The sequence below is a fragment of the Narcine bancroftii genome, chromosome 1, assembly GCF_036971445.1.
Source record: "Narcine bancroftii isolate sNarBan1 chromosome 1, sNarBan1.hap1, whole genome shotgun sequence".
In the NCBI taxonomy this organism is placed as follows: domain Eukaryota; kingdom Metazoa; phylum Chordata; class Chondrichthyes; order Torpediniformes; family Narcinidae; genus Narcine; species Narcine bancroftii.
The window spans coordinates 153836533-153863040 of NC_091469.1; the positions used below are offsets into that span (position 1 = coordinate 153836533).

Genomic DNA, 26508 nt, shown 5'->3' on the forward strand with positions numbered 1-26508 from the left:
GCTGCTTTCCTGTGGCAGCAGAGGTAGAGACTGAGTCAATAGAGGGAAGGTTGGTTTGTGGGATGGCCTGAGTTATGTTCATAACTGAAGTTTCTTCAAGATTCCTTTTATTGTCTTGTAATAGTACAGAACATGTCATATTACACGAAATTGCCTTCTGCCTGCTGTAAGGCAGACAAAGAGTCACCATTAATGTCGGCCATCGCTCCTTACAGAGAAAGAGAAGCAAAGGCAGCCCCTTCAGAGTTACTGAGTCTCCGTGGATTCACCTCCTGCAGCCGCACAGACTCCTGATCAATCCATCAGCAATACAAGCTCTGGATCCAAACCTCTGATCTGATCCTGCACCTGAAGCCCTTTCAAGACCCTTTTTACCCTCAGCACCCTTTTGAATCTTGCATTCTTGACCAGGGCACTTCCTGCACCAAGCTGTGATGCATCTTGACAGTAATATCTAAGCGACATCTATAAAAATTGGTGAGGGGCGTTGAGACATTCTGAATTTCCTTTGGCTTCTGAGGAAATAGAAGCATTAGTGCACTTTCTTGGCTGTAGCGTCAACATGGTTAAACCAGGAAAGGTTCACCTAAAAACTTAAAGCTCTCCAACATCTTCATTTCATCACCAGTGATGAACATAGGCATGTGTTCCACCCCATTTCTAGAAGCCCATGGCCGCGTCTTTTGCCTTGCTAACATTGAGGGGGTGGTTCTCCTGATACCATGCCTCTAGTTTCCCTATCTCCTTCCTGCACCATTGTTTGAGATCTGGCCTACAACGGTGATGTTAACTGCAGACGTAGATGAGTTAGAGCAGTATTTAGCCTCACAATCATAAGTTGGTAATGAGCATAGTGAGGGGCAGAAAATGCAGCCCTTTCACGGCACCAGTCGGGCGAGGAGTTGATACCAGTCCTCACCAGTTCCATTCTACAGGTTATGAAGTCAAAGATCCAGTTAAAGAGTGTTCCGCTGAGGCCTAATTCCTGGCTGGATATCTGACAGCAACTAATTGAGTTCGCCAGTTTTATTCCATTAACATTGGCTTGCTTTTTTTCTCCCCCCACCACCCCAGGTGACCAGACATTGAGAAGTCCTGTTCTTGAAGATTGTGCTTTATGTCGAGAAAGCAATTCTTCTTCTGAGCTTGCTGACAAGACAAAAGATGAGGACCTTGAAGGTGAAATATTGTGCACTTAATACAGTAGTAATAAGTGATAATGGTTAGCTATGCAATTGCCTGCAGATCATTCAGACTTGTGAGAACTGACATTCAGAAATGCGCATCATTTTGCTTACAGCATTGGCTTTGTTCGAGAATTGAGTTTATTGACCTAATCCTGCTAAAAGTCTCGGATTGCCAGCTTTTCACAGTGCAAAGCAAATAATTTTTGCAAAGATCACCGCATTGAAAAATTGGTGCACTCAGCCTTTTGGCTGACCTTGAGTAATTATTTTCAGTGAAAAGAAGACATTTTAAATTTGTTTATGGGTTGTGGGTATCACTTATTGCTCCTGCTTCATTGTTCTTGAAAGTGGTGACGAGCTGTGGCCTTGAATCCATTGAAGTCTGTAACAAGGCTATTTGGTCAAGTACTGCAGGGTTTCAACTCATTGGTGACAAAATTTAATGGTCGATAGTGAATGCTTAAGGCATGTTCCCTGCATACTTGAAATGCAGAAAGTCTGGAAGGAGTTAAACATTTCCCGCATAAGGTACATCACAGGTCTGATGCTTCGGCATCATTTGTGAGGTAAAGTGTTTTGAACAGCAGTGGCGTAGAGAACTCTGCTCTCCCACCGCCCTCCTCCCCCTGCACTATTTTTGTTCGGGCAACTACCCACATTTTGTCCATACCTTGATGAAGGGCTCAAGCCCAACACAGGGGTTATGTATCTTTATCTTTGATCTATAAAGTACACTGTTTAACCTGCTGAGTTTCTCCAGCATCGTGTTTATACTTCAACCACGGAGTCTGCAGACTTTCCTCTTTTACTTCTGTCTACTGCAACACTCTGTGAAATCTCTTCGAGAGATGCCTACCCTGAAGAGGTTCTCCTTTGCTCTCCGAAGAGAGTTCCCTGGGTTTCTCTCTCACTGCTCCCCATCTGTAATCCCTGCTGCTCTCAAGCTCTACAACCATGTACTCATACAGACTCGCTTCTACAGCCAACTTGCCTTCCTCCTTACTCCTCTCCCACCATTTTATTTGGATGCCTGTCCACATTTGGTCTATACCTTGATGAAGGGCTTAAGCCCAAAATGTTGGTTATTATAAAAACACTGTTTGACCAGCTGAGTTTCTCCAGCATTGTGTTTTTTTTACTTCATCCACGATGTCTGCAGACCTTCATGTTTTATTTGTGGCATAAAGGACAACTTTATGAAGAATCTTTTAGTGCCTCTGTCACCAGTACAGCCTTGTTCAACCTATGTAACAGTGACCATGGTTCCTACCTCCTTCCATCTGTTGTAATCATCATCCAGGTTTTTGTTCTACCCAGACTCAACGATGCCAATGCTCAAAGAGACAGCCTCCTACTTTCTGCTCACTAAATCTGAGCTCAACCAAAACTCTGCCTTTTGTATTCGCTTCGATTCCTGGTCATTTCTTCCTCCTAGTTAACTCGCATTTGTTTTCATTCAAGCGATGTCTTGATTTTAACATTTTCATCTTCCTGCTTAAAACCCTTCATGGCCTTTCCTTGTTTTCCTAATCTTTATCCTCATCTTGAATATCTGCACTAGCTTTGATCTCGCGATCTGGCCACTGGTGGGCATAGTTTCAGCTGTTTCAACCCCATTAAACCCTCCTCACTTCAAGTTGGTCCTTAAAGCCACTCTATTTTAATTATGTCTTCTATTTCTATGGCTCTAAGAAATACAGGCAGTCCCCAGGTTACGAACATCTGACTTACGGACAACTCCTACTTATGAACAGACTGTGCACGGCTTCAGTGGTTCATGGGCTTGAGCAAGGAGAGCGCCGTCCACTATTTTGAGTCAGATCACATTGCCGTTAATGTTGCCATTGACGGTCAAAATCAGTGTAATATGCCTGTTAGCTTGTACTTTAGTGCAAGGAAAAGCTCAAAGCCTTTCAAGTGATTTAAAAGCTGCCCGTGCAGCAAGTTCTGACTTACTTAAAGTTCTTGACTTAAAGACAGACCTAGGAATGGACCTCATTCGTAACCCGGGTATTGCCTGTAGTCCAATATTCCTGTGAAGTGATAACATCTTCCACAAGCTCATCCACAAATGGTATTAGTTAAGATTGGTTGCTTTTTAAAAACTTGAATGTACAATCTTCTTGCAAATAGTCAGTCTCCAGTTTCACTGCATTTCCCAGCACTAAATTTCCAGGGCTCTAAGAAATGGGAGTTCTCAGCTACTAGCAAAGTTTCTTCATTGTTTAGTTGCATGTCAGATTGTAACCACAATGAGGATATAAATTTAAAATTTTAGACATACAGCAAGGTATCTGGCCCTTCTGGCCTGTACCCGTGCCCCCCAAATACACTAATTAACCTACAATTCCTGTAGATTATTTTGAAGGATGCGAGGAAACCGGAGCACCCAGAGAAAACACACGTGGGCACAGGGAAAACATACAAGCCGGTTCCGACAGCGCCAGATTTGAACCCTGGCCGCTAACACTGTAATAGTGTTGTGCTAACCACTACACTGGTCATGCTGTGCTATTTCAGCAAACCGTAATCTGCATATTTGGGCGAGCGGGACCCCCTTGGTGAATTTGAGTCACTCCTACATGGAAACTGGTGGAGAACTGAATTTGAAACTCTATTAGATGACTTCCAGTTGGAGAGGAAAACTTGACTGTCGTGGTCAGCAGATTAGGTTTGTTGAAGATTACGAACCAGAAATTGAGTCAGTTTGCTATGTGGGGTTGAAACAGCTGAAACTATGCCCACCAGTGGCCAGATCGAGAGATCAAAGCTAGTGCAGATATTCAAGATGAGGATAAAGATTAAGAAAACAAGGAAAAGCCATGAAGGGTTTTAAGTAGGAAGATGAAAATGTTAAAATCAAGAAGTGATGTTGGAGTTGTATACTCTCGGGCTTAAACAGTCTCTGCTACATCCTGCTCGTCTCTGCATTACTCTTCCTAACAGGCAAAAGAAATGGCTGGGCTACGTCGATATGGGTCAGGAATACATTCTACATCTCACCCTGTGTGGCTTTTTTTAAACTAGTTGATTAATGCCTGATGATTTAATCGTATTACTTGGAAAGTTTTAATATTTGTTCTATAGTACGTGCAGCGAGAGGGCTGTTTACTTTGTCTTATTTAGTTTAGAATGTATTTTATTGGGAAGCTCTCACACTTAGATTGAACTTAAGTAAACATTTATTCTCATAATTAATTTACTGTATTACTTAATTTTTTTAATGAGATGAATATTTAGTTATATTTTTTAAAAAGGTTAAAAATTAATGTTTGTTTCAGTATATGCTTTTTAGAATTCTATGAGAGGTTTTAATTGTTTTTCCTTTTTCTGTACTGTGATGTCATTTAAGTAAGATTTATCAGTTGAAGTATTTCAAAGCATTGGGGATGTTTCATAAACAGTATTGGAGCTGAAGCGTCTTATCCAGCAGGGAGAAATGTTTAGGTTTGCCCAATTAATCTTGCTGAGTACATTGTGACCTATCCAACAGCCATCAGGTCTTGAGACTGGAGGGGATCGGGCGGGGTAGGAATTGTTTTCATTTTCTTTTACATTATATTTTTAATATGTGTTTTGGCCAATGTATTCCTAACCTTTTGGTTTTATATTTTTGCTGCAAGACTGCCACCTGGTGTTTGAACATTGTGCCAATGGCACAAGCTCTTACTTTTGGATTGATACTTATAATGTTAATTTTATTTTGTGCTAATCAACATTTTTATTAATAGAAAAGTATGGCTAATTCTATTAATTTTCTTAGCTGGAATGTGAAGTGCTTGAACCATCTGATGAAATGGAGAAAAGTATTTTCACACTTAAAACAGCTTAAAGCCACAATTTCATTTTTACAAGAGACACATAATTGTAGTTGTGATAACTCTCGCTTCATGGTGCAGTGGAGGGGGCGCCATTATTATTCTTCCTTTCAAGCTTGTGGAAAACCCCATTTGGAAGATGGGTTGTGAGTGGTTAGTTCAGCCTGGTCAAAGCCCTTGTGGCTCATGCAAGAGGAGAGGACTGGCTGCCTAATGTTTCACTTGAAATAAGAGAAACAACAAGGAACTCTGTGGTGACCTGAAAGAAAGAGGTTATCATCTGGAGAACCCTGAGGGGGAAGGTTTCTTTGGCAAGACACTGAAGTGGCTGATTAAAAAAGGAATCGGTTGTGGGTGCCAGCGTACAACAAATCTCTCTCTGAAAACTGACAAGAACCTTCCTGAGTGATAACCATTTACCTTTCAAGCTCCAAAGCCTGGTGAACTTTATAAATGTTAAATTCTGTGCACTGTGTAAGAAATGTCTGCAACCAGTGAACTTGGAGGAATGAGAAGTGAGATTGGACTGTGAATCAAAGAACTTTTCTGAACTTACACACACATTACATACACGTGCGCTTAGAATTAGAAGGGGGTTAAGTTAGGTTAGGTTAATTAATAGTAATAAGTTGAAGTGTGATTCTACTTTCATGTTTAAGGATAATTAAAAGTAACTTTTGTTTAAGTAACCATTTGTCTTAGTAAATATCTATTGCTGCTGGATTTTGGGGTCCTCTGGGCTCGTAACAGTCTAATTAATTCATTTTTTTAAATCAGATTATGGTAGTTCTGATGTTTGGTGGGTTTTTTCATCCTACTAGCAGAGAGTATTTTTTTCTCACATGTTCATCAATCCACAGATTGATCTTTTAAAATTGATAATCCATGAATCTCACTAACTTGTACTTGTGATTACGATATTGTAATAATGGACCACAGCCAGTTATATTATCAATGACTTTTCATCATTCCCCTCAAACAAAAAAAACATTGGCTTTTCAATTCAGCTTTACTATCAGGTAGTGACTCTGTGAAATGTATGGAAGAGCAGATCACATTTTTTTGGCGCTGATCTTTTATTGGAAACTTCCAGTTTGGTTGTATGGGAGACCCTGAAAGCCTTAAGAGGACAAATTATTTCTTATACTGTTAATATAAAATAAAGATTAGAATTAATTAATCAAATAGATAAACAAGATGGTCAAATTAAAAATTCAGAATTATATAAAAAGTGAATTGAACTTTAAACTAAATTTTACCTTCCTTCAACATATCCAATTGAATGTCAACTTCTGAAGACAAAAAGTCATCTTTATGTTTACGGTGATAAATCTAAAAAGTTTTTACCAACCAATTAAGAGGATTTGGAGCTAAGCAACATATTACGAAGATTTGTAATGGTAACATTACTACAGATCACTCAGAGATAAACTATACATTTAGAAAATTTTACTCTCAACTTTATACTTCTGAAGGTAATAGTTTGACGATGAATTTCCTAGATCGTTTAAATATTCCCCATGATGATCTTGAATAATCAAATAGTTGCTGCTATATTTCCTCATTATAATCTGGGAAGTGTCAGAGACCCGATGGGTTTTCAGTGGAGTTTTTCAAATCATTTTCTCATTTTCTCTCGCCTCACTTAGGTACAGAGTTATCTGACTCATTCAAGCAGGAAGTCTGTATATCCCTTGTAGCGAAGAAAGGTAAAAGATACAACAGAATGCTCCTCCAATTTCCTTATTGAATGTCGATGTTAAAATTCTAGCTAAGGTTTTGGCCAATAGGATGGTGAATATTTAACAGTTAATTATATCTGAAGATCAGATGGATTTTATGAAAAATCATTATTCATATTTTAATGTCATTTATTGAATATTTATTTGCCCTCTGGTAAGGCTCCTGAATGTATTATTTCACTAGATGCAGAAAAAGCGTTTGACTGGGTAGAATAGTTGTATTTGTTCATGATCTGAAAAAAATAATTTTGGTCCTCGTATCATTACATGGATTAAATTATTGTATTTATTCCCTACTACTTCAATTCTTACTAACTTGCCACAGTCACAACATTTTAATCTTCAATGAGGCACTTGTCAAGGATGCCCTTTAAGTCCATTACTTTTTTTATTTGTCTCGAGCCACTAGCGATTGCATTTCAAAAGTGTAAGGAGATTTCAGGGATATGGAGGAGGGGATTTAAACATAGTTTTTCTTTATGCAGACAATTTTTAACTTTTCATTTCAAGCCATGATACCTCCTTACTCCCCCCACCCCCATGATACCATTTAGTCAGTTTTCAAGTTATAGATTAAATTTGCATAAAAGTGAACTTTTTCCATTGAACACGCCTTCATTACTGTATACTAGTTCTCCTTTTAAGATTGTTAGAAAGCAATTCACTTACCTTGATATTACAATTACAAAGAATCATAAACCTTTGTAAAGAAAATTTCCTTTACTTTGTTAAAGCAAGTGAAACAATCTTTAACGCAATGGTCACCTTTGTCTATATCTTTGGTTGGCCGTATTAATTCCATTAAAATTATTATTTTACCCAAATTTTTATATCTTTTTCAATCAATACCAGTTTTTAATCCCAAATTTGTTTTTTGATTCGCTTGATTCGGCTATGTCGTCTTATATATGGAAGGGTAAACACCTTTGTTTAATTAGTACATCTGTAAAAATCTAAAAGAAATGGAGGCATTTCTAATTTCAGATTTTATTATTGGTTGGTTAATATATGATGCCTTAAGTTTTGGTCACTTTTTTTATATTTGTGGGTAGCAACGGAATTGAACTTGCTAAAAATATCCTTTTGAGCATTTCTTGGATCTTCACTTTCACCTTTTATTTAAGTTCATTGATCATCCTATTGTTAAGAATATGGGTACAGTTTAGGATATCAATTTTTCTCTTTCAAGTTCTATTTTATAGAATCATTTTTTCAACCTTCTTTACTTGACTTTGTCTTTCAAGAATGGCACAGAGCAGGTATTCAATGTTTTAAAGATCCTTTTATTGATAACAGCTTTGTATCATTCCAATCTCAGATTCTAATTTATCTGGAGCTCCTGATGTGAACTTTGTGGATGAGTTGTTTTTAATTTACAGCCTTCTTGTAAAAGTTTAGTATCTAAATAAGTTACTATATTTAAGACAGACCCTGTTATTTAAAATTTAAAATGCCTGGGAATGGGATTTAAACCTTTCAATATTAATATTTAAGTTGGTCAGTAACTCATTGTTATGTGCTCATCATTGTTTATTGCAATTTAAAACTGTACATAGGGCGCACGTGTCCAGAGCTAAATTATCTCATTTTTATCCAGATGTAGTGGCGGCTACACTACTAACTGAAGGATCGCACAACCAGATGGGTTGAGTTCAGTGAGCAAAACTGATTTATTGCAGGCTGCCTGGCTGGTCTTGTACTCCCAGCCCGGATCTGGCTGGGAACCGCGCTGGGGGACCCTGACGTCACTGGGGCGTCATGTGGGTCTCCCAGCGCGGGCTTCTGAGCCCGGTGCCGAGGTCGGGAGGAAACCCCCGACGGCGCCATTTTGGCCGGCTGCCCCACCGCGTGCGTGACAAGCGGGGCCACTTTGCCTGCCTAATGGCGTACCGCCACACAGATATAAATTCTTGCTGTGATACATGTAAGAAAGGAGAGCCTTCTTTAATTCATATGTTCTGGACTTGCCCTAGTCTGGAAAAATACTAGAGCTGTCTTCCATACTTTATTTTCAATTCTTAACATAAATTTAGAACTGAATCCTTTGGTTGCTCTTTGCAGAACAAGGATGATGTTCTTTTGACTTCAATTAAATGTCGAACACTAATCCTGCTCTTTTGGCTCAGTGAGCAATATTACACTTGGATGGAAGGATGCTGCCCTGTCCATTCATGCTCAGTGGCTGAGAGATGTAGAAAAGATTTGTTATTCAATTAATAATTCAGCTATAAGATTTCAAATGTTGTGGGGGCCATTTACGAGTCATTTTCTTAGTCTTTAATATAATATAAATCTTGATCTTTAGTTTTCTCTTTTCATTTTAATTAATAAGTATGCTTTTTATCATACTACATTGATAAAATAGGGACGGGGTTTGGATTTCTTGTTAATCAAGATAAAATTATTAATAAGTTTATGAATTGTGGATATGTATTATGATTTATGTATCTTTTTTAGTGATTTAATCTGTTATTTACACTAAACACTCCACAATTGCTTTTTGTACTTTTATGGGTTTTTTTCTGTTTTAAGATTAAACTTTAATAAAAAATAGTTTTAAAAAAAGGAAACTGGAGTTGGGTTCCCGGGCTTGCCTCACTTTCCTGAATTTGTCCCATATTCCTCTAAACTTTTTCCAATCCGTTTACCTGTCTAAATGGTTTTTTTTAATATTGTAATTGTACCATTTCTTCTGCCAAATCTGCCATGTGATTGGTATATGGAATGAGTCACCAATTGAGTCAGGACTGATGATTAACTAACCTTTCTGATGCACATCCAGAAAGAAGGAGGAGACAAAAAAGATGAACAAAAGCTCAAATGTCAGTTTGGACCTTTTAAAAAAAACCCTCTTTGACCAAACCTTTCAAGTGTGTTTTTGGTCCATGTGCTCTCCTCCTCATTCTTTGTTCTATTAAATGCTTTCAATCATTCTGTTTGACTGGTTAACAGCAGAAAGGTTACCAAAGACAAATTCACAGCAAAGAGCTATTTGCAAAATACACTGTGCAGAATCACATCAATTAATTCTGTACATTTGACAGTGCATTCTGGAATTTCTTTAACCCTTCACATTTTTTCTATATTTGTTTTTAATCAGCTGGTTTTGAATATGTGTCCTATTTTTGATTTTGCCAACAGAGGAAATTCTTCATTACTTTGCAAATTAAGTGAGGACCTTATGTAATCATCTTACCTTAGATTCCTCTTTCAGTGTTTAGATTACCTCATCCTAAATACCCTGATGAATTTTGCTTACTCAATGCTCCAATTGTACTCTGCTTTGATGTTTGAATCTTCTCCACTGGCATTAATCCCTATTCTTTGTCTTTGCTAAGGGGATGCGGCTGCAAAAACTTCAGATACCATTGATTTTTTTTGACCAATTATTTAAATAGTGTTTAAAACTACTTTACCCCAAACTAATTAGGACCTCACAATGATCAAGGACAGCCTCTGTGCTGTACAAAAGATTCACTGTTTGCATTTTAATTAATGGGTAAGTTAATCGACTGGAATACCAGAGGATTAATCTCATTAGAGATTGGCCAAATATAAAATGGCATCGACAAGTGACCTTGCTGATGTAATTTAATAGTACTTACATAATCTACAATTTCATACTTGCCTGCATATTTCAATAACATATTTAACTTAATAAATTCTGGGTTTATTCACTTTGAAGCTTGGCCAAACTGAATACACTTCACTGAACTGCACCCCAAAGGCAATTGAAATGCTTTTGTTTTCTGTCAATTTCTCATCAAACCTCATTGATCTCATTGAAACCTATAGGAAAGTTATTCCCATGGTGGTGTTGCTCAGTGCATGCTGAAGAGCTTCTAACGAGGAGCGTGTTTCTCGTATTACAGTCGCTCTTGGATGGTTACCAACACCAATCTGAACTAGAGTTTTAAATCAATGCAGTAAAAGTCCAAAAATCCAGATGGCAGAATCTGGATCACATGAGAATCCTGACTTCTCGAAAAATCTCAAACTTTTAAAATTTACCAGGCTTTTGTGTGTATGCATGCTTGAGCGCCACAGAAGGCGCGGAAATGAATGGATAAATATAATTTTTATACTTGTATTTTATATGGAAAAAATGTTAATAAACTATCAACATTTACCTGTTCATCTCTTCTTTATTCTCCTTCAATTTGTATTTTAAAAGTACTGCCAAGATTCTGCAAATCCCGGACTGACCCAATCCCAGAGCAGTCCGGATTTTAGGGCTTCTACTGAATAGACAAAAAGGAGTAAAGTTTTTTCGGTATAGCTAAGTTGAGAAGGGAGAGTGGGCACAGCTCCGGTTCTTGATTGCTGTTCCGTGGTTCTGCTGTGAGTTTATGCTCCCGCTTCTTCCTCAACTTTGCCCTCAAAACAATGCAATAGCCAGATGTATATTCACAGATATTCCCTTGTTATCGTTCTACCTGCTCTATTTAAAAATGAGTTGACTTGCCTGGATGCGCAAAACAAAATGATTGATTCTATGTTTGGCAATAAACCATTCAATTCAAGTCCTCCTACCCAGCTGTATGCTCAATGCACCACTAAGAATCATGTCAATTAATTCTGCATTTCTCTCTGTTTTTAACCAGCTGAGTTTGAATTGATTGTTCCCCATTTTAAATGTTTCCACTGGAGGCAATTTTGGACAGCGCATTCCATAATTTCTCAATCTTGCATGAAGAAGTACTGCTTAAGTGGGGTAGCAGAGAGGGTCTTTGGTGAGGTTATGCCTAAGAGGAACACATGGTAGAAGTGGTTTGGGTCGAAGGTTCTGGATGTCAGCTTGAATTTATTGCCACTGTTAAATGATGATGCCTTCTGCATTAACATTATGCTGACCATGAACTCTTTTTTAAAACAAAATTGGTTGCAACTTCAGTACAAGTTGCAATACAATGCTTCGTGCATGAGGTGTAGAATTCCAGCAATGAATTTGATTGCTGAGCGTTTTAAGCTTTTGTTGGAACTTAAATAATTGCAGCAAAAATGATCACATGTGCAGTGTGGCATGACATTCATTCTGAACAAAAATTGAAATTGTGCTGTGTAGAAGATTTGTGTTTTTACCTTAATCCTGCCACTTTCTGAAAGTTCCAGAAGACTTTCCAATAATAAATTTATCAGAAAGATGTGGACATTGAGGCAAAAAGCAGATACAAGAAATTTGAAACTGAAACTGAAAATGCCTTTCAGCTCCTCATTAAAAATCACCAACTTGAAATGTCAGTTGTTTCACTCTCCATGGATGCTGTCTGATCTGTTAAATCGTTGCACGTTTTCTGCCTTTTAGATATCTGGTGCCTGCACTTTATTTCTCAGTTACTGTGCAATTAATTGACATGATTTTTGGTGACGCACATGGATCAGAAGCTGGGGGAGGGGGGGGGTGCTGGTGGGGGCTGTTGTGGTCAAATACTTAGCTGAGCTGGGAGCAATGCTAGCCTCCGCAGATGGTGTAGGAGATTCGACACACGGGAGTAATAGAGTGCATGCGTGGGTGTGTTAAGCGCCAGTAAACGGGCGATGGATCTCAGATGCAGGCGGAGGAGAGTGAGATTGTCAGTGAGCCAATGAGAAGGTTAGAAGAGTTTAGCTGGGTGGGGTTTAGGGAGTTGAAGAATACAATGTTGTGTCTAGTGAATTAAAAAAAGTAAACTTCATGCTGTGCTGAAAGAAACGAGTGAGTGTATTCTTTATTTGTAAGCTATGTTAAATCAGTGCCGTTACAGCCTTGCAGGCCATTGTACTTTTTTTTTTGGGGGGGGGGAAGAGCATTGTTTATTTTTTTCTCTTGCACATTAAATTCGAGCAATATAATTCCTTCAAGTTTATAAATTATTGAACTGTGCCAAAAGGTAGTGCTGAGGAAGAAATTAATGATTTCAGTTGTGTGGTTGGGTGAATGAACAATTGAAGTCTCCTTTTACGATGTTTGGCAGATCCTCCAGAGTGGGTTCCGGATGAAGTCTGCAGCTACTGCCCAGCGTGCAAAGCTCCATTCACTGTAATCCGACGGAAACATCATTGCAGAAGCTGTGGAAAGGTAACAGATTTAAAGATTATTAGAACATAAAAACATAAGAAATAGGAGCAGCAGTTGGCCATCCGGTCCGTCAAGCCTGCTCCGCCATTCATGACCGATCTGATCATTGAATCAACTCCACCTACCTTCCTTTTCCCCATATCCCTTAATTCCATTTTTATGTCAAAATCTAAGTGATCCTTAAATATGTTTAATGAAGTAGCCTCAACTGCTTTCCTGGGCAGAGAATTCCATGGATTCACTAGTTTTTGGGAAAAACAGATTTTTCTCATCTCCATCTTAAATCTACTCCCCTGAATCTTGAAGCTGTGTCCCCTTGTTCTGGTTTCACCTGCCAGTGAAAACAAGTTTCCTGCCTCTATCTTATCTATCCCTTTCATAATCTTATATGTTTCTAGAAGATCTCCTCTCATTCTTCTGAATTTCCATGAGTATAATCCCAGGCGATTTAGTCTCTCCTCGGAGATCAACTCTATCATCTCCAGGATCAACCGGGTGAACCTCCTCTCCATGCTTCCAAGGCCAGTATATCCTTCCTCAAGTCTGGAGACCAGACCTTCACACAGCACTCCAGATGCATCCTCACCAGAACCTTGTACAGTTGCAGCATGACCTCCCTGCTCTTGAATTCCATTCCTCTAGTGATGAAGGCCAACATTCCATTTGCCTTCTTAATAACCTGCTGTACCTTCAACCCAACTTATTGCGATTCATGCACAAGCCCTCCCATGTCCTTCTACACCACAGCAGGCTGCAGTTTCTCACCATTTAAATAATAATCTGCTCTTCTAGTTTACCTGCCAAAGTGGATGACTAACGTTGAACTCCATCTGCCAGACCTTTGCCCACTCACCTAACTTAACTATATCCTTCTATACCCTTTCCCATTAGTTTGCTCATCACTATCTCTTTTGTAACAATTATTTTATCGAGGCCCTCACCTCCCTTCGCCTCCCTACCACCTCTCTTTGGCATGTTGGGCGTGTCTTCCACTGTGAAGACTGACACAAAATATCTGTTCAATGCCTCGGTCATTTCCTCAGTACTCAATATCAACCTCATCTTCCATGTTGACTCAGGCCACCCTCTTCCGTTTTATATATTTATAAAATGTTTTGCCATCTGTTTTTATATTTTGTGCTAATTTCCCTTCATAATCCTTCTTCCCTTTCCTTATTTCCCATTTAGTTGTCCTTTGTTGCCTTTAAAGTTCCCCACTACTCTTGGCTACTTTGTACATATGAGCTTTTAATTTTATACTTTCTTTTATTTCCTTAGTTAACCAAGGCTGACTCTTCCCTCTCTTACTGCCCTTATTTTTAAACAGGAATATATTTTTGTTGAGTACTGTGAAAAATCTCTTTGAAAGTCTTCCACTGTTCTGCCAACTGGCCTGTGCTCCCAGTCCACGCTGACCAATTCCTCCCTCATCCTTTTGTAGTCTCCCCTGTTCAACCATCATACACTAGTTTTAGATCTAACCATCTGTGTGAGAAATTCAGTCATACTATGATCACTTTTCCAAGAGGGTCCCTAACTACTAGATCGTTAACTTTACCTATCTCATTGCACAATACTAGATCTAAAATAGCATTCTCCCTTGGTGGTTCCATAACATGCTGCTTAAGAAAGCTATCACGGATGCATTCAATGAAGTCATCCTCCAGACTCCTTCGACCAACTTGATTTTCCCAATCTATGAAGCCCCCCACGACATCTGTTGTAACGCTCTTTCATGCCTCAGTTATCTCTTGGTTAATTTGCCTTGCCACTGCTATTGTGTGTTATTGCAGTTAATTTTTTCCCCCCTTTATTCCTAATCTCTACCCAGATGGAATCAACATTCTGTTCCTTAGAGTTTATATCACCTCTCATTATTGACCTGATCTCATCCTTGATTAAGTGCATCACCTTTATCTTCCTATCTTTTTGTATTACCTGATACCCTTGAATATTTAGTTCCCAATCATGCCCACCTTGCAACCACGTTTCTGTGAAGGCCGCTAAACCATCTGCCTGGGGACTGATTTGCACTTCAAGTTCACTCACCTTGTTTCTAATATGGGCATTCAGAGAAAGTGCCCTTATGCTCTTTGTCCTTTTAGAATCTAGTGGCCTTTGCTTTTGACATTTCTGCCCTCTATTTTCCTTTTTCTCTTTCCTAACTCTAGTTTTGGTCTCTGTACTACCTTCCTCATTCTTTCTTTGAGGGTTCTCATCCCCTTTTCCCATCAGTCTAAACCTTCCCCAACAGCCCCTGTTATTAGCAATAGAACTGGAGGACATCCCACCAAGAACGTATAGATGGAGGTTAAACTCCATGCTACTTAAAAGGCAGGAATTTAGAGAGTTTATTGAACACCAAATTAAAACATATTTTGTAATAAATACGGAATCAGTGAAAGACAAATTTATATTGTGGGATGCAATGAAAGCCTTCATTAGAGGGCAGATAATAAGTTATGTAACTAAAATGAAAAAGGACTACCATCAGGAAATAGAGCAGTTGGAAAGGGAGATAGTAAGTACAGAAAAGAAACTAGTAAAAAGGGATGATTTTACGAAAGGGAGAGAATTGGCGGACAAAAAAATAAAATCCGAAACCTTACAAACGTATAAGGTGGAAAGAACATAATGAAAATAAAGCAAAAGTATTACAAATTAAGAGAAAAAACACAAAATATTAGCCTGGCAACTTAAAACAGAACAAGCTAAAAGAACTGGAAAAAGGACAAACAAATTACATATAACCCAATAGAGATTAATGAGAACTTTAAGGAATTTTATGAACAATTATACCAAACTGAGAATGTGGGGAAAGATGATAAAATAGAAGAGTTTTTTGCTAAAATTGAACTGTCGAAATTGCAAGAGGAAACTGATAAAACCATTTGAAATAGAGGAAGTACATGATGTATTAAAAAAGCTGCCGAACAATAAAACGCCTGGAGAGGATAGATTCCCAATAGAATTCTATAAAACATTTAAAGAGTTACTAATTCTTCCTCTCCTGGAAGTAATGAACCAGATAGAAGAAACACAAAACTTGCCAGATTCATGTAAGACAGCAATAATTACAGTAATACCAAAAACAGGGAAGAATCCACCAACACCAGCATCATATAGACCAATATCTCTACTTAATTCAGATTATAAGATAATAGCAAGATTATTAGCAAACAGGTTGACCGACTGTGTACCAAAAATAGTAAAACCAGATCAAACTGGATTTATTAAGAAAAGACGAACAGCAGATAATGTCTGTCAACTTATTAATTTAATTTATGAAGTTCAAGGAAACAAGAAGCCAACATTGGTTGCTACTTTAGACGCAGAAAAAGCCTTTGACAGAGTAGAATGGAATTATTTATTCCAAGTATTACAGAGGTTCAATCTACCAGAAACATATATTAATTGGATTAAAGCATTATATAATGGACCATTGGCGAAGGAAACAGTAAATGGTTATGTATCAAACCAATTTAAATTAAGTTGGTCAACTAGGCAGGGATGTCCATTATCCGCCTCACTGTTCGCTTTAGCAATAGAACTATTGGCAGAACTGATAAGAACAGAAAATAAAATAAAAGGGATAAAAATAAAGGAGAAGGAGTATAAAATCAATTTATTTGCAGATGACATCATAGTATACTTAACAGAACCAGAAATATTTTAAAAAGTATTACATAGAAATTGAAGGAGTATGGAGAAATATCGGGGTACAAGATCAATGAAAATAAAAGTGAAGTGATCCGATGAGTAATGCGGATTATACAGAATTTTAAAAAGGATCACCATTTAAATGGCAAACACAAGTAATCCAATACCTAGGTATTAGATTAGATAATAGCAAGCCACCTATACAAACTAAATTATCAACCATTAATAGAAAAATTGCAGAAAGACTTAGAACATTGGAAAGAATTACCACTAACGTTGATAGGGAGGGTAAATTGCATTAAAATGAATGTCTTTCCAAGGATACAATACTTATTTCAAATGTTACCAATTCCCTTAACAGAATTTTTTTTTAATGAACTAAAGAGAATACTAAGGAAATTCTTGTGGAAAGGGAGGAAACCAAGGGTAGTGTTAGATAAATTAACAGAGAGGTATAACCAAGGTGGTTTGCAGCTTCCAAACTTTAGAAATTATTATAGAACCGCACAATTAAGGTATTTATCAGATTTTTACTAGACAAGGGACAAAACAGACTGGACTAAGATAGAACTAGATAAAACAGGGGAGAAGGTACTGGAGCATATACTTTATAGGTGGAATAAAAAGCTGATATAATATAAAAGCTCACCAGTATTGCATCATTTACTCAATATATGGAAGAAGATCCACTTAGAAAGGAAAAAAATGAATTACCAAATACCAAAATTACTATTGACATAAAATCCACTAATCCCTTTTACAATAGATAACCTTTCCTTTAGAGAATGGGAGAGAAAAGGAATCAAAAGAATAGAAAATTGTTTTTTGGGAAATAATTTATTAACATTTGAACAGTTGAAGTACAAATATAGAATAACTCATGGTGCAATGTTTGCATATCATCAACTGAAAGCTTATTTACAGAATAAATTGGGAAACAGACTGAGGTTACCAGAAGGAAGCAGCTTTGAATATGTGATTACAGACACAATGATAATAAAAAGATTTATAACAAACATGTACATCAAGCTGCAAGATAAGGAAAATGATGAAATAAGCTATAAACCCAAACAAAAGTGGGAAAAAGATTTAAACATAAAGATAAAAAATGAAACATGGGAAAAGTTATATTCTGGAACTATGAAGAATATATTAAACACGAGGTTACGCATGATACAATATAATTGGTTACACAGGTTATATATCACGCCCCAAAAGTTAAATAAATGGGACCCAACAGTATCAGATAGATGTTTTCGCTGTAAGAAGGAAACTGGAACAACAGTAGATGCAATTTGGGCATGTGAGAAAGTGGAAAAAGTTTTGGGAAGATCTAAACCAGGTATTAAATAAAATCACAAAAAGCAACAAACCCAAAAATCCAGAGATCTTTCTTCTAAGTAATATAAGAAGTAAAGAATTAGGCCTCAAACTGGATAAAGCACAAAATAAGATTTATTATGATAGCCTTAGCTGTAGCAAAAAAATGTATAATGTCAACTTGGAAAATGGAAGAGAGCCTGAGAGAGCCTGAGAATACAGCAATGATACATGGAAATGAATATAAATGTATTCCATTGGAAAAAATAACACATCATTTAAAAAATAAAGTCACATTATTTGAACAAATTTGGGGAACCATACATGGAACATAACAGAGAGGGCTTGCCTCGGACCACCACCCCCTAAAATGATAAGAAGACAAAACGACATGACCCAGTGTGTAAAAGTAGATGGCACATTTTTCTTGTTTATTTTTCATTGTGTGATGACATTGTTTAATGGTTTTATTGTATACGTTGAATGTTTATTAGTTTTGGAGGGGGGAGGGAAGGTAGGGAGGGGAAAAAAGGGAGAAAATGCCACTGTGTATATTTAATGAGAAACCTTTGTATATATTTTGGTTGATGGTTCACATTGTGAAAAATAAAAAATTATATATAAAAAAAACCTTCCCCAACAGCACTTGCAAACAATTTCCCCAGGACACTGATCCTGTCCAAATGTAGACTGTCTGGTTTGTGCTGTTCCCATCTACCCCAGAACCAGTTCCAATGCCTCAAGAAACTGAAACCCTCCTGCACCACCATTCAACCCACAGATTCATTCAAACTTTTCTGCTATTTCTACTCTGGCTAGCTCATGGCACTGGTAATGATCTTGAGATTATTACTTTTGAGGTCCTACTCCTTGATTTATCTTCTAGCTTCCTAAATTCAGCTTGTAGGACCTCATCCCGTTTTCTTCCTATGTTGTGGTACCAAAATGGACCACGACAGCTGGCTGTTCACCCTCCTCTTTCTGAATGTCCTGCAGCTGCTCCAAGACAGCCATGACCCTTGCACCCAGGAGGCACCATCCGGGAGTCCCGTTTGTCATGTGATAGTACAGAACATGTAATTTTACACAAATTTGCCTTGAGGCAGATAAAGAGAAGCCATTAGTGTTGCCCGATGGCCCTTGCGGTTCCAGAGAAAGAAAAGCTAAAGAGAGTCCCTTCAGAGTCACTGAGTGTCTGTGGGTTTGCCTCCAGTGCCCCCTGCAGTCTCTGTAACCACACAATCTCCAAGAAAGGATATCTGCAAACACTGCCCACTCAACCTTGTGGTTGACTCCATTAAACACTACAAAATTGGCTCTTTATATCCTTGTGAGGGTTCTGAATACTGCCTATCAGATGTCCTTGCACAAGTTATAAAATTCCACGGTGGAAGCCCAACTCTAGTATGCAGACATTCTAAGATATTAAATCCACTTTATCCACTCATACTTAAGCAGCTGCCAACAGCATATCCCACCATCTCCTTCCATAGAACCCAGCCCAATGGTAAATCTCTTCACCCACAGTTAACTCCCCGGGGTTTGGCAAGATATTACCTCAGACTTTGAGGGAGACTAGTGCAGAATTTGCAAGGGCCCTAGCATTGATATTTAAAACATCCATAGCCGCTGGTGAAATGCTGGAGCATTGGGGAATAGCTAATGTTTTTCCATTGTTTAAGAAGGACTCTAAGGATAATCTGATTAATGTTTCAAGCCTGATATCAGTAGCAGGTGGGTAATTGGATTAAGAGACAAGGCACTGCTGAGACCTCACTTGGAATATTGTGAGCAGGTTTGAGCTCCTCGTTTATGAAAGGATGTGCTGATATTGGAGAGGGTTCAAAGGAGGATGATTCCGAAATTGAAATGTGAAATTAGGCTGAAAAATAGCAGATGGAATTTAATGCAGACAAGTGTGAGGTGTTGCACTTTGGAAGAACAGACCAAGAAAGGATGTACACGGTAAACGGTCGGGCACTAAGGAGTGCGGCAGAACAGAGGGATCTGAGAATACAGATATGTAATTCCTTGAAAATAGCATCACTGGTAGATAGGGTTGTAAAGAGAGCTTTTGACATATTGGCCTTCATAAATCAAAGTACTGAGAATAGGGGGTGGGGTGTTATGGTAAAGTAGTTTAAGTCATTGGTTAGTTTGGTCACCTAACTACAGGAAAGATATCAATAAGATAGAAAGAGCTCAGAGAAGATTTATTAAGATGTTGCCCAGACTTCAGGAACTGAGTTACAGGGAAATGTTAAATAAGTTTGGACTTTGTTACCTGGAACATAGAAGAATGAGGAGAGATTTGATCGAAGTATTTAAAATGATGAGAGATACGAACAGAGGAAATGTAGGTGGGCTTTTTCCACGAAGGGGAGGTGAGATACAAACCAGAGGACATGGGTTAAGGGTGAAAGGGGAAAAGTTTAGGGGAAACATCAGGGGAACTTCTTCACACAGAGAGTGGTGGGAATGTAGAATGTGCTGCCAGCTGCAGGCTCAATTTTAACATTCAAGTAGTATTTGGACAGGTACATGGATGGAAGGGGTATGGAGAAATATGGACTGGCTGCAGGTCAGTGGGATGAGGCAGAATAATATTGCAGCACAACTACAGGGGCTGAAGGACCTGTTCCTGTGTTGATGTGTTCTATGGTTATCACATGAGCAGTGTTTGACAGCTCTTGCCCTGTACTTGTTAAAATTCAGGAGAATGAGGGAGGATCTCATTGAAATATATAGGAAGGTTATTCCCATGGTGGGAGAATCTAGGACAAGAGGGCATATCTTCAGGATTGAAGGGCGTCTGCTTAGAACAGAGGCGCTTAAGAATTTCTTCAGCCAGAGTGTAATGAATCTGTGAAATATGTTGCCGCAGGCAGTTGTGAAGGTCAGGTCAGTGGGTACATTTCAGGCAGAGATTGATAGGTTCTTGATTAGCCAGGGCATCAAAGGTTATGGGGAGAAGGCCGGGCAGTGGGGCTGAGTGGGAAAATGGATTGGCTCATGATTGAATGGTGGGGCAGATGCAATGGGCTGAGTGGCCTATTTCAGCTCCTATGTCTTAGGGTCTTAATGCAACAGAATACAATTGCAAAGATTAAGAGACTGAGCTGAAGAGTGGAAAAGATGCACAAAGTCTGTGTTTTGATAGACCAGTTTCAAAATCTTACCACATTGCAATCAATTTACCAAGAAATCAAGGCGGGGTTGCTAAAATATCACCTTTTACCCAAAAAAGTGGTGAGAATATGGAATCACTAGTACAGGAGCCGTTGAAGTGAATGTTTCATATTTAATTAAATGTTTGTATCTAATTTATGTATTTTGAATGCATTTGGTGGGAGGCTTGTATAGAAATGAAGAATGGAATAAATGTGGTAAAAGCGTGAATTTAAAAGACTGATCTAGATCATGTAATCCAAAATTAGGCTGTTGACCTGTTTTAATACATGAATTGAGTTTAAATGCCTTTTCATTTAACAGATCTTCTGCTCACGTTGCTCTTCTCATTCTGCCCCCTTACCTCGCTATGGCCAGATGAAGCCGGTCCGAGTCTGCACGCATTGCTACATGTTCCACGTGACACCATTCTACAGTGACAAAGCTGACATCTGATGACTGTTAAGTGAGCTGCCTGAATTTGGCACTTACTTCACGGTCACATCAGATGCTGATACTCATTGGATGAGTTGGCGTCATTTTGGTTTTTTTTTGTTTGGACTGGAAATTTCGATGAGCCTTTTTCAACAGATGTGTAAGTGGAATCTCCGAGAGAAGCATTGACTCCCAGTCAAACTTTTTGTACTGACTTTTCAAATGCATTTTGATAATGAGCTGCTACAAGGAAGTACTGAGCTTCCATTGCTGTACTGCTGTAGTACAGTCTTCCAGAAATTTATATCAGAACTTGCATATATTGTAAAATGAAGGAGGGAAGAAGGTTGAATGGGGAGAGTTTTGTTTTTGTAAGACCTGGGATACAAAGGTTCCAACGTTCCTGGTTAATGCAGTAGGAATTTTCATCTAATCATGGAAAGAAGGATTTCTGTCCCTTGAAATTTTTTTTAAAAACACCACTGCTTAAACAAAGTTTGTGCTCTTGCCTGTTGAGCTGTTCCCTTTCAGGTTGCATTTGGCCAACGCCAAATCACTCCTCTCAGGTTTGGCAGATGATTTTGGGTATAATTTTTCTTTTAATGATCAACTGATGCCATTGCCTTCCATGTTTGGATGTCGCCTGGTGGTGACCAGTTACTCTCAATATTAATGTGGATATGTTCAGCAGGTATTTCACCATGGCAGTGACGTTTGAGTGCAGGTGGGTCCTGGTTAGCTCCTCTGTTTCTGGGACCAGGATGTCCTTGTGCTCAGAACTGAAGTAGAATGATGCTTGACTGCATCAGATATATTTTCTTAAATGGATAACCAACCTCTTGTTATTCTGAATTGGTGGTTCATTTAGACAGACATGCACACAGCATGGTAGCAGGCAATTTCAGCCCACAAGCCCATGCCACCCAATTGACCTACAACCCCCACCCTGGTACATTTCAAACAATGGGAGGAAACCAGAGCCCCCGGGGAAAACTTGCGCAGACACAGGGAGAACGTGAAAACTCCTTACAGACAGCGCGGTATTCGAACCAAGGTCCTGATTGCAGTGCCGTAGCAGCGTTGCACTAACCGTGCCACTCCTTTTCCATGCCTATGTTCATGTGGCATTACCTAGAAACCTTTTGTATCTAAACAATTCTAGAATTTAAATCTTGTTTTTTTTGATATCTGGTACCAAATCCATTCAGGTCTCAAAATGCAAATGGCTGTATCCAAGCACCATCAAGACTACAAAGGGAGTCCAGTGTGAAAATAGTGGGGGAGGAAACTAACTAAGGGGCAGGTCAACTAACTTACCTCCCCTGCCCACGCATGTATTTACACACGCACACACTTCCTGCTCTGCACGAGAACAGTTGAGTACTACTGAGCAAACAATTAGGCTTTACGTTTGGGAGCTGCTAGCTGAACATTGACTAAGGATTAATCCTGGAAGGGTTCTGCCTGCATACCGCTATCCAGCTTTGGGCAGGGCCTTTTCCATTAAGCCATAATAGCTCTTGGTCTGGTCTGAGTGTTTGTTTACTCGTCTTGTTAAATTAACCATCTTCCAAATTTATTCTGTAAGCAAGTCCCCTTGCAAAGCAAAAAAAACTTCGCACATGACTGGTGTTGACTGAGCAACCAAAGAATTTGTAGGATTTGATTAAAATTCAGCAAAACGATCAATTTACTCATTGTAACTGCAGTCATTGCATGAACCCAGCCAGCAGTTGTGGGAAATTGACATCAGCCATGTGCACAAAACTGTTGTTTCTGAGAGAGTCAGAAAGAAGGTCTTGTATCTGAAGTCATATAATCAGTACTTGGTGAAATCCGAACGCTAAAAGCGGATTTTAATCTTTTCAGCGGTATTTGCTCCTTTCACAAGTCTGTCATGAGCTACGTTGGGTGGAGAGCAACTATTGTGAAATAATAATCTCAGAATTACTATGTTAATTAATCACTATATGATCTTGGGAGAAAGGAGCGATGTTCACTTCTGTTTCAGGTTTCCAGAATCGGCAGTTATGGTAATTTTCATTTTATGGTATTTTGTTTTTCTCCCCTCCCTTTTAAAATGTTGAGTGCATTATCCCAAAGTAATGTTGATATTTATCTGTATTTCTGATCTAGATTGTGGGCATTGTAAAAGTGTACCATCTTCAGAGTGCAGGTCATTCTGTTGGCCCTTGTAATATAAGAGTTTGAAAATACGGTTCCCCAAATCTCTCCATTTCCAGTGTTCACTCTTCCTCCTTCCACCTTCCTCCCTACATTCCAATAAAGTTCACAACAAACTGGTTTTGGAAGTTGCTTCACCTTCCACCCTCTCAATTTATGCTTCTTCTTGAGGATATTTTCAACAGGATGAAAGGTGCTAAGATAGAGGTTTAGGGACTCAATAAGCAGAGTTCATGCTGATGCATCTTAGCAGGGTTTTTTTTGTCTAATATTTGCAAAAGAACATTGAAACTTCTGGCCTGTCCCCCTCCACTACTTCCCACATGTGGATGGGAGAACTTTGAAACTCTGGCCTGTCCACCTCCACTACTTCCCACCATGTTGATGGGAGAACTTTGAAACTTCTGGCCTGTCCACCTCCACTACTTCCCACATGTGGATGGGAGAACATTGAAACTTCTGGCCTGTCCACCTCCACTGAATCCCACCATGTGGATGGGAGAACATTGAAACTTCTGACCTGTCCACCTTCACTACTTCCCACCATGTTGATGGGAGAACTTTGAAACTTCTGGCCTGTCCACCTCCACTGAATCCCACCATGTGGATGGGAGAACATTGAAACTTCTGACCTGTCCACCTCCACTACTTCCCACCATGTGGATGGGAGAACTTTGAAACTTCTGACCTGTCCACCTCCACTACTTCCCACATGTGGATGGGAGAACATTGAAACTCTGGCCTGTCCACCTCCACTACTTCCCACCATGTTGATGGGAGAACTTTGAAACTTCTGGCCTGTCCACCTCCACTGAATCCCACCATGTGGATGGGAGAACATTGAAACTTCTGACCTCTCCACCTCCACTACTTCCCACCATGTGGATGGGAGAACTTTGAAACTTCTGACCTGTCCACCTCCACTACTTCCCACATGTGGATGGGAGAACATTGAAACTTCTGACCTGTCCACCTCCACTACTTCCCACCATGTTGATGGGAGAACATTGAAACTTCTGGCCTGTCCACCTCCACTACTTCCCACCATGTTGATGGGAGAACTTTGAAACTTCTGGCCTGTCCACCTCCACTGAATCCCACCATGTGGATGGGAGAACATTGAAACTTCTGACCTGTCCACCTCCACTACTTCCCACATGTGGATGGGAGAACTTTGAAACTTCTGACCTGTCCAACCTCACTACTTCCCACCATGTGGATGGGATAGATGCTATGTTCTCTGCCTTTATCAGTGAATCTTTCAATGTTTAGAATCTTCATTTGAGCATTCATTCATTATGGGATAGCAGTCAGTTATAAAAAGCTGCTTTACTGTTGAAATTGGAATTTTGCTTTCATTAGTTAACAATTAATAAAAGTTAGACCACAGAATGATTGAAAAATGTACACTTCCTACTTTAAATATTTTACCCACGCACTAAAAGGTTCACATTCACAGGCCATTGAGTGTCTCTTCCCTTTTTTATTAAAAATGCAATTGGCTACATTTGGATTCCCAGTTAGTCAAATCTAATGCAGACACAAGAGTCTGGAGAGGCTGGAATTTGGAGCACCCGATGCAGGGTCTCAACCTGAAACATCAACTGCCACAGTTTCGCTAGCAGTTTTTAGGCAAGCTCAATCACTGACGAATACCCCAGACAGCCTTGAACTTGCTCAGTGTGCGCTTCAGAGGAGAAGCCGTAAAACCACAGTGGTTGTGGACCGCCCAAGGGAAATCTCTCCCAGATTGAGTTGAGCAGAGCAGCCAGCTTCTGTGAGCAAGTGAAGGAGTTGATGTGGTCCATGATAGAAAACCGGGAAATTCTGGAACTCAGGAGGTCAATGAGAAGCATTGTCCATCACCCACTGGCCTCCTGCATCGTGTGTACCATTTCCGTGCTTTGTGTTGAAACAGAACTGCTATCTGTATGAACTATTACTAAAACTAAGCTGAACTGAGACTAGTAAAAGCACAAAAATGCTGGAGGAACTCAGCAGGTCTCACAGGAGGTAAAGATTTAAATTTTAAATGTTCATTTTTCAAATTGAGACATACAGCATGGTAACAGGCCCTTCGGGCCCACGATCCCGTGCTGCCCATTCACACCTAATTAACCTACAACCCCCATATGTTTTTGAAGGATGGGAGGAAACCCACATAGATTCAGGGAGAACGTACAAACTCCTTACAGCTGCAGCGGATTTGAACCTGTGTCGCTGGCATTAACAACGTTGTGCTAACTGCTATGCTAACCATGTCACGTTAAAGGCATGCTACAGTCAACATTACAGGCCTGAGCTAGAACGAGTGTACTTGGGTGTTAGATGTGCTCTGCAAGGACTAATAATTAGTGGTATTTATACTGCCCCTTCACACAGAATACGTGGAGCCCATTTTTTTGGCATTGAGCCAAATGTGTTAACTAACTTATTTCCAACAGTTCCAACTGAAAGCAAAGTAGGTGAATTTGTGAAGAGAAGCAGTCTTCACCCTCTTTCTCTTTTTCTCTTCCTCCCTCCTTTCCTCCCTCCCCCTCCCCTTTCCCTTTGCACTTCTTTTCTCCTCTCAGAGTCAACTCTATCTTGAACCGGTTTTCCTGCCATTTCAGGATTTATCCTTTTATTTTCAAATGCTTATCCAGTTCCTTTTCAGCTAATTTCCTTGGTCTTAATACTTGTGGTAAAACATTCTTTGTTTATGAAAACCTGTGAAAATCCCGCTAATAATTTTTGGTGATACTATTTTCTTCCACTAAAAATAGAATCAAAGTTTGTTGTCATTAACGTGTCACAAAATTTGTTGTTTTGTGACAGAATCACCGTGCCAATATTTATAGAAACTACCTGACAAAATAAATAAAAATAGTGCAAGGAAAGGAGAAAGTAAGGTAGTGTCTATGGTTCATTGTTCATTCAAGAATTTGAGGGGAAGA

The 26508-nt window shown here is 39.1% G+C and overlaps 1 protein-coding gene across 4 annotated transcripts in view; it reads left to right on the forward strand.

The window, feature by feature from the left end:
- The window catches only part of zfyve28 (zinc finger, FYVE domain containing 28), a 126441-nt gene extending 100294 nt beyond the window's left edge, over window positions 1-26147 (forward strand). For 3 of the 4 annotated variants that reach the window (XM_069942203.1, XM_069942217.1, XM_069942228.1), the window contains 4 exons: window positions 1075-1179; window positions 6655-6714; window positions 12702-12805; window positions 21278-26147. In XM_069942203.1, the coding sequence (XP_069798304.1) occupies window positions 1075-1179; window positions 6655-6714; window positions 12702-12805; window positions 21278-21409 (401 nt within the window). In that variant the 3' untranslated portion in view covers window positions 21410-26147. The remainder of the gene's footprint in view (window positions 1-1074; window positions 1180-6654; window positions 6715-12701; window positions 12806-21277) is intronic. The other variant, XM_069942208.1, reaches the window with a different exon arrangement.
- The last annotated feature ends 361 nt before the right edge of the window (window positions 26148-26508 follow it).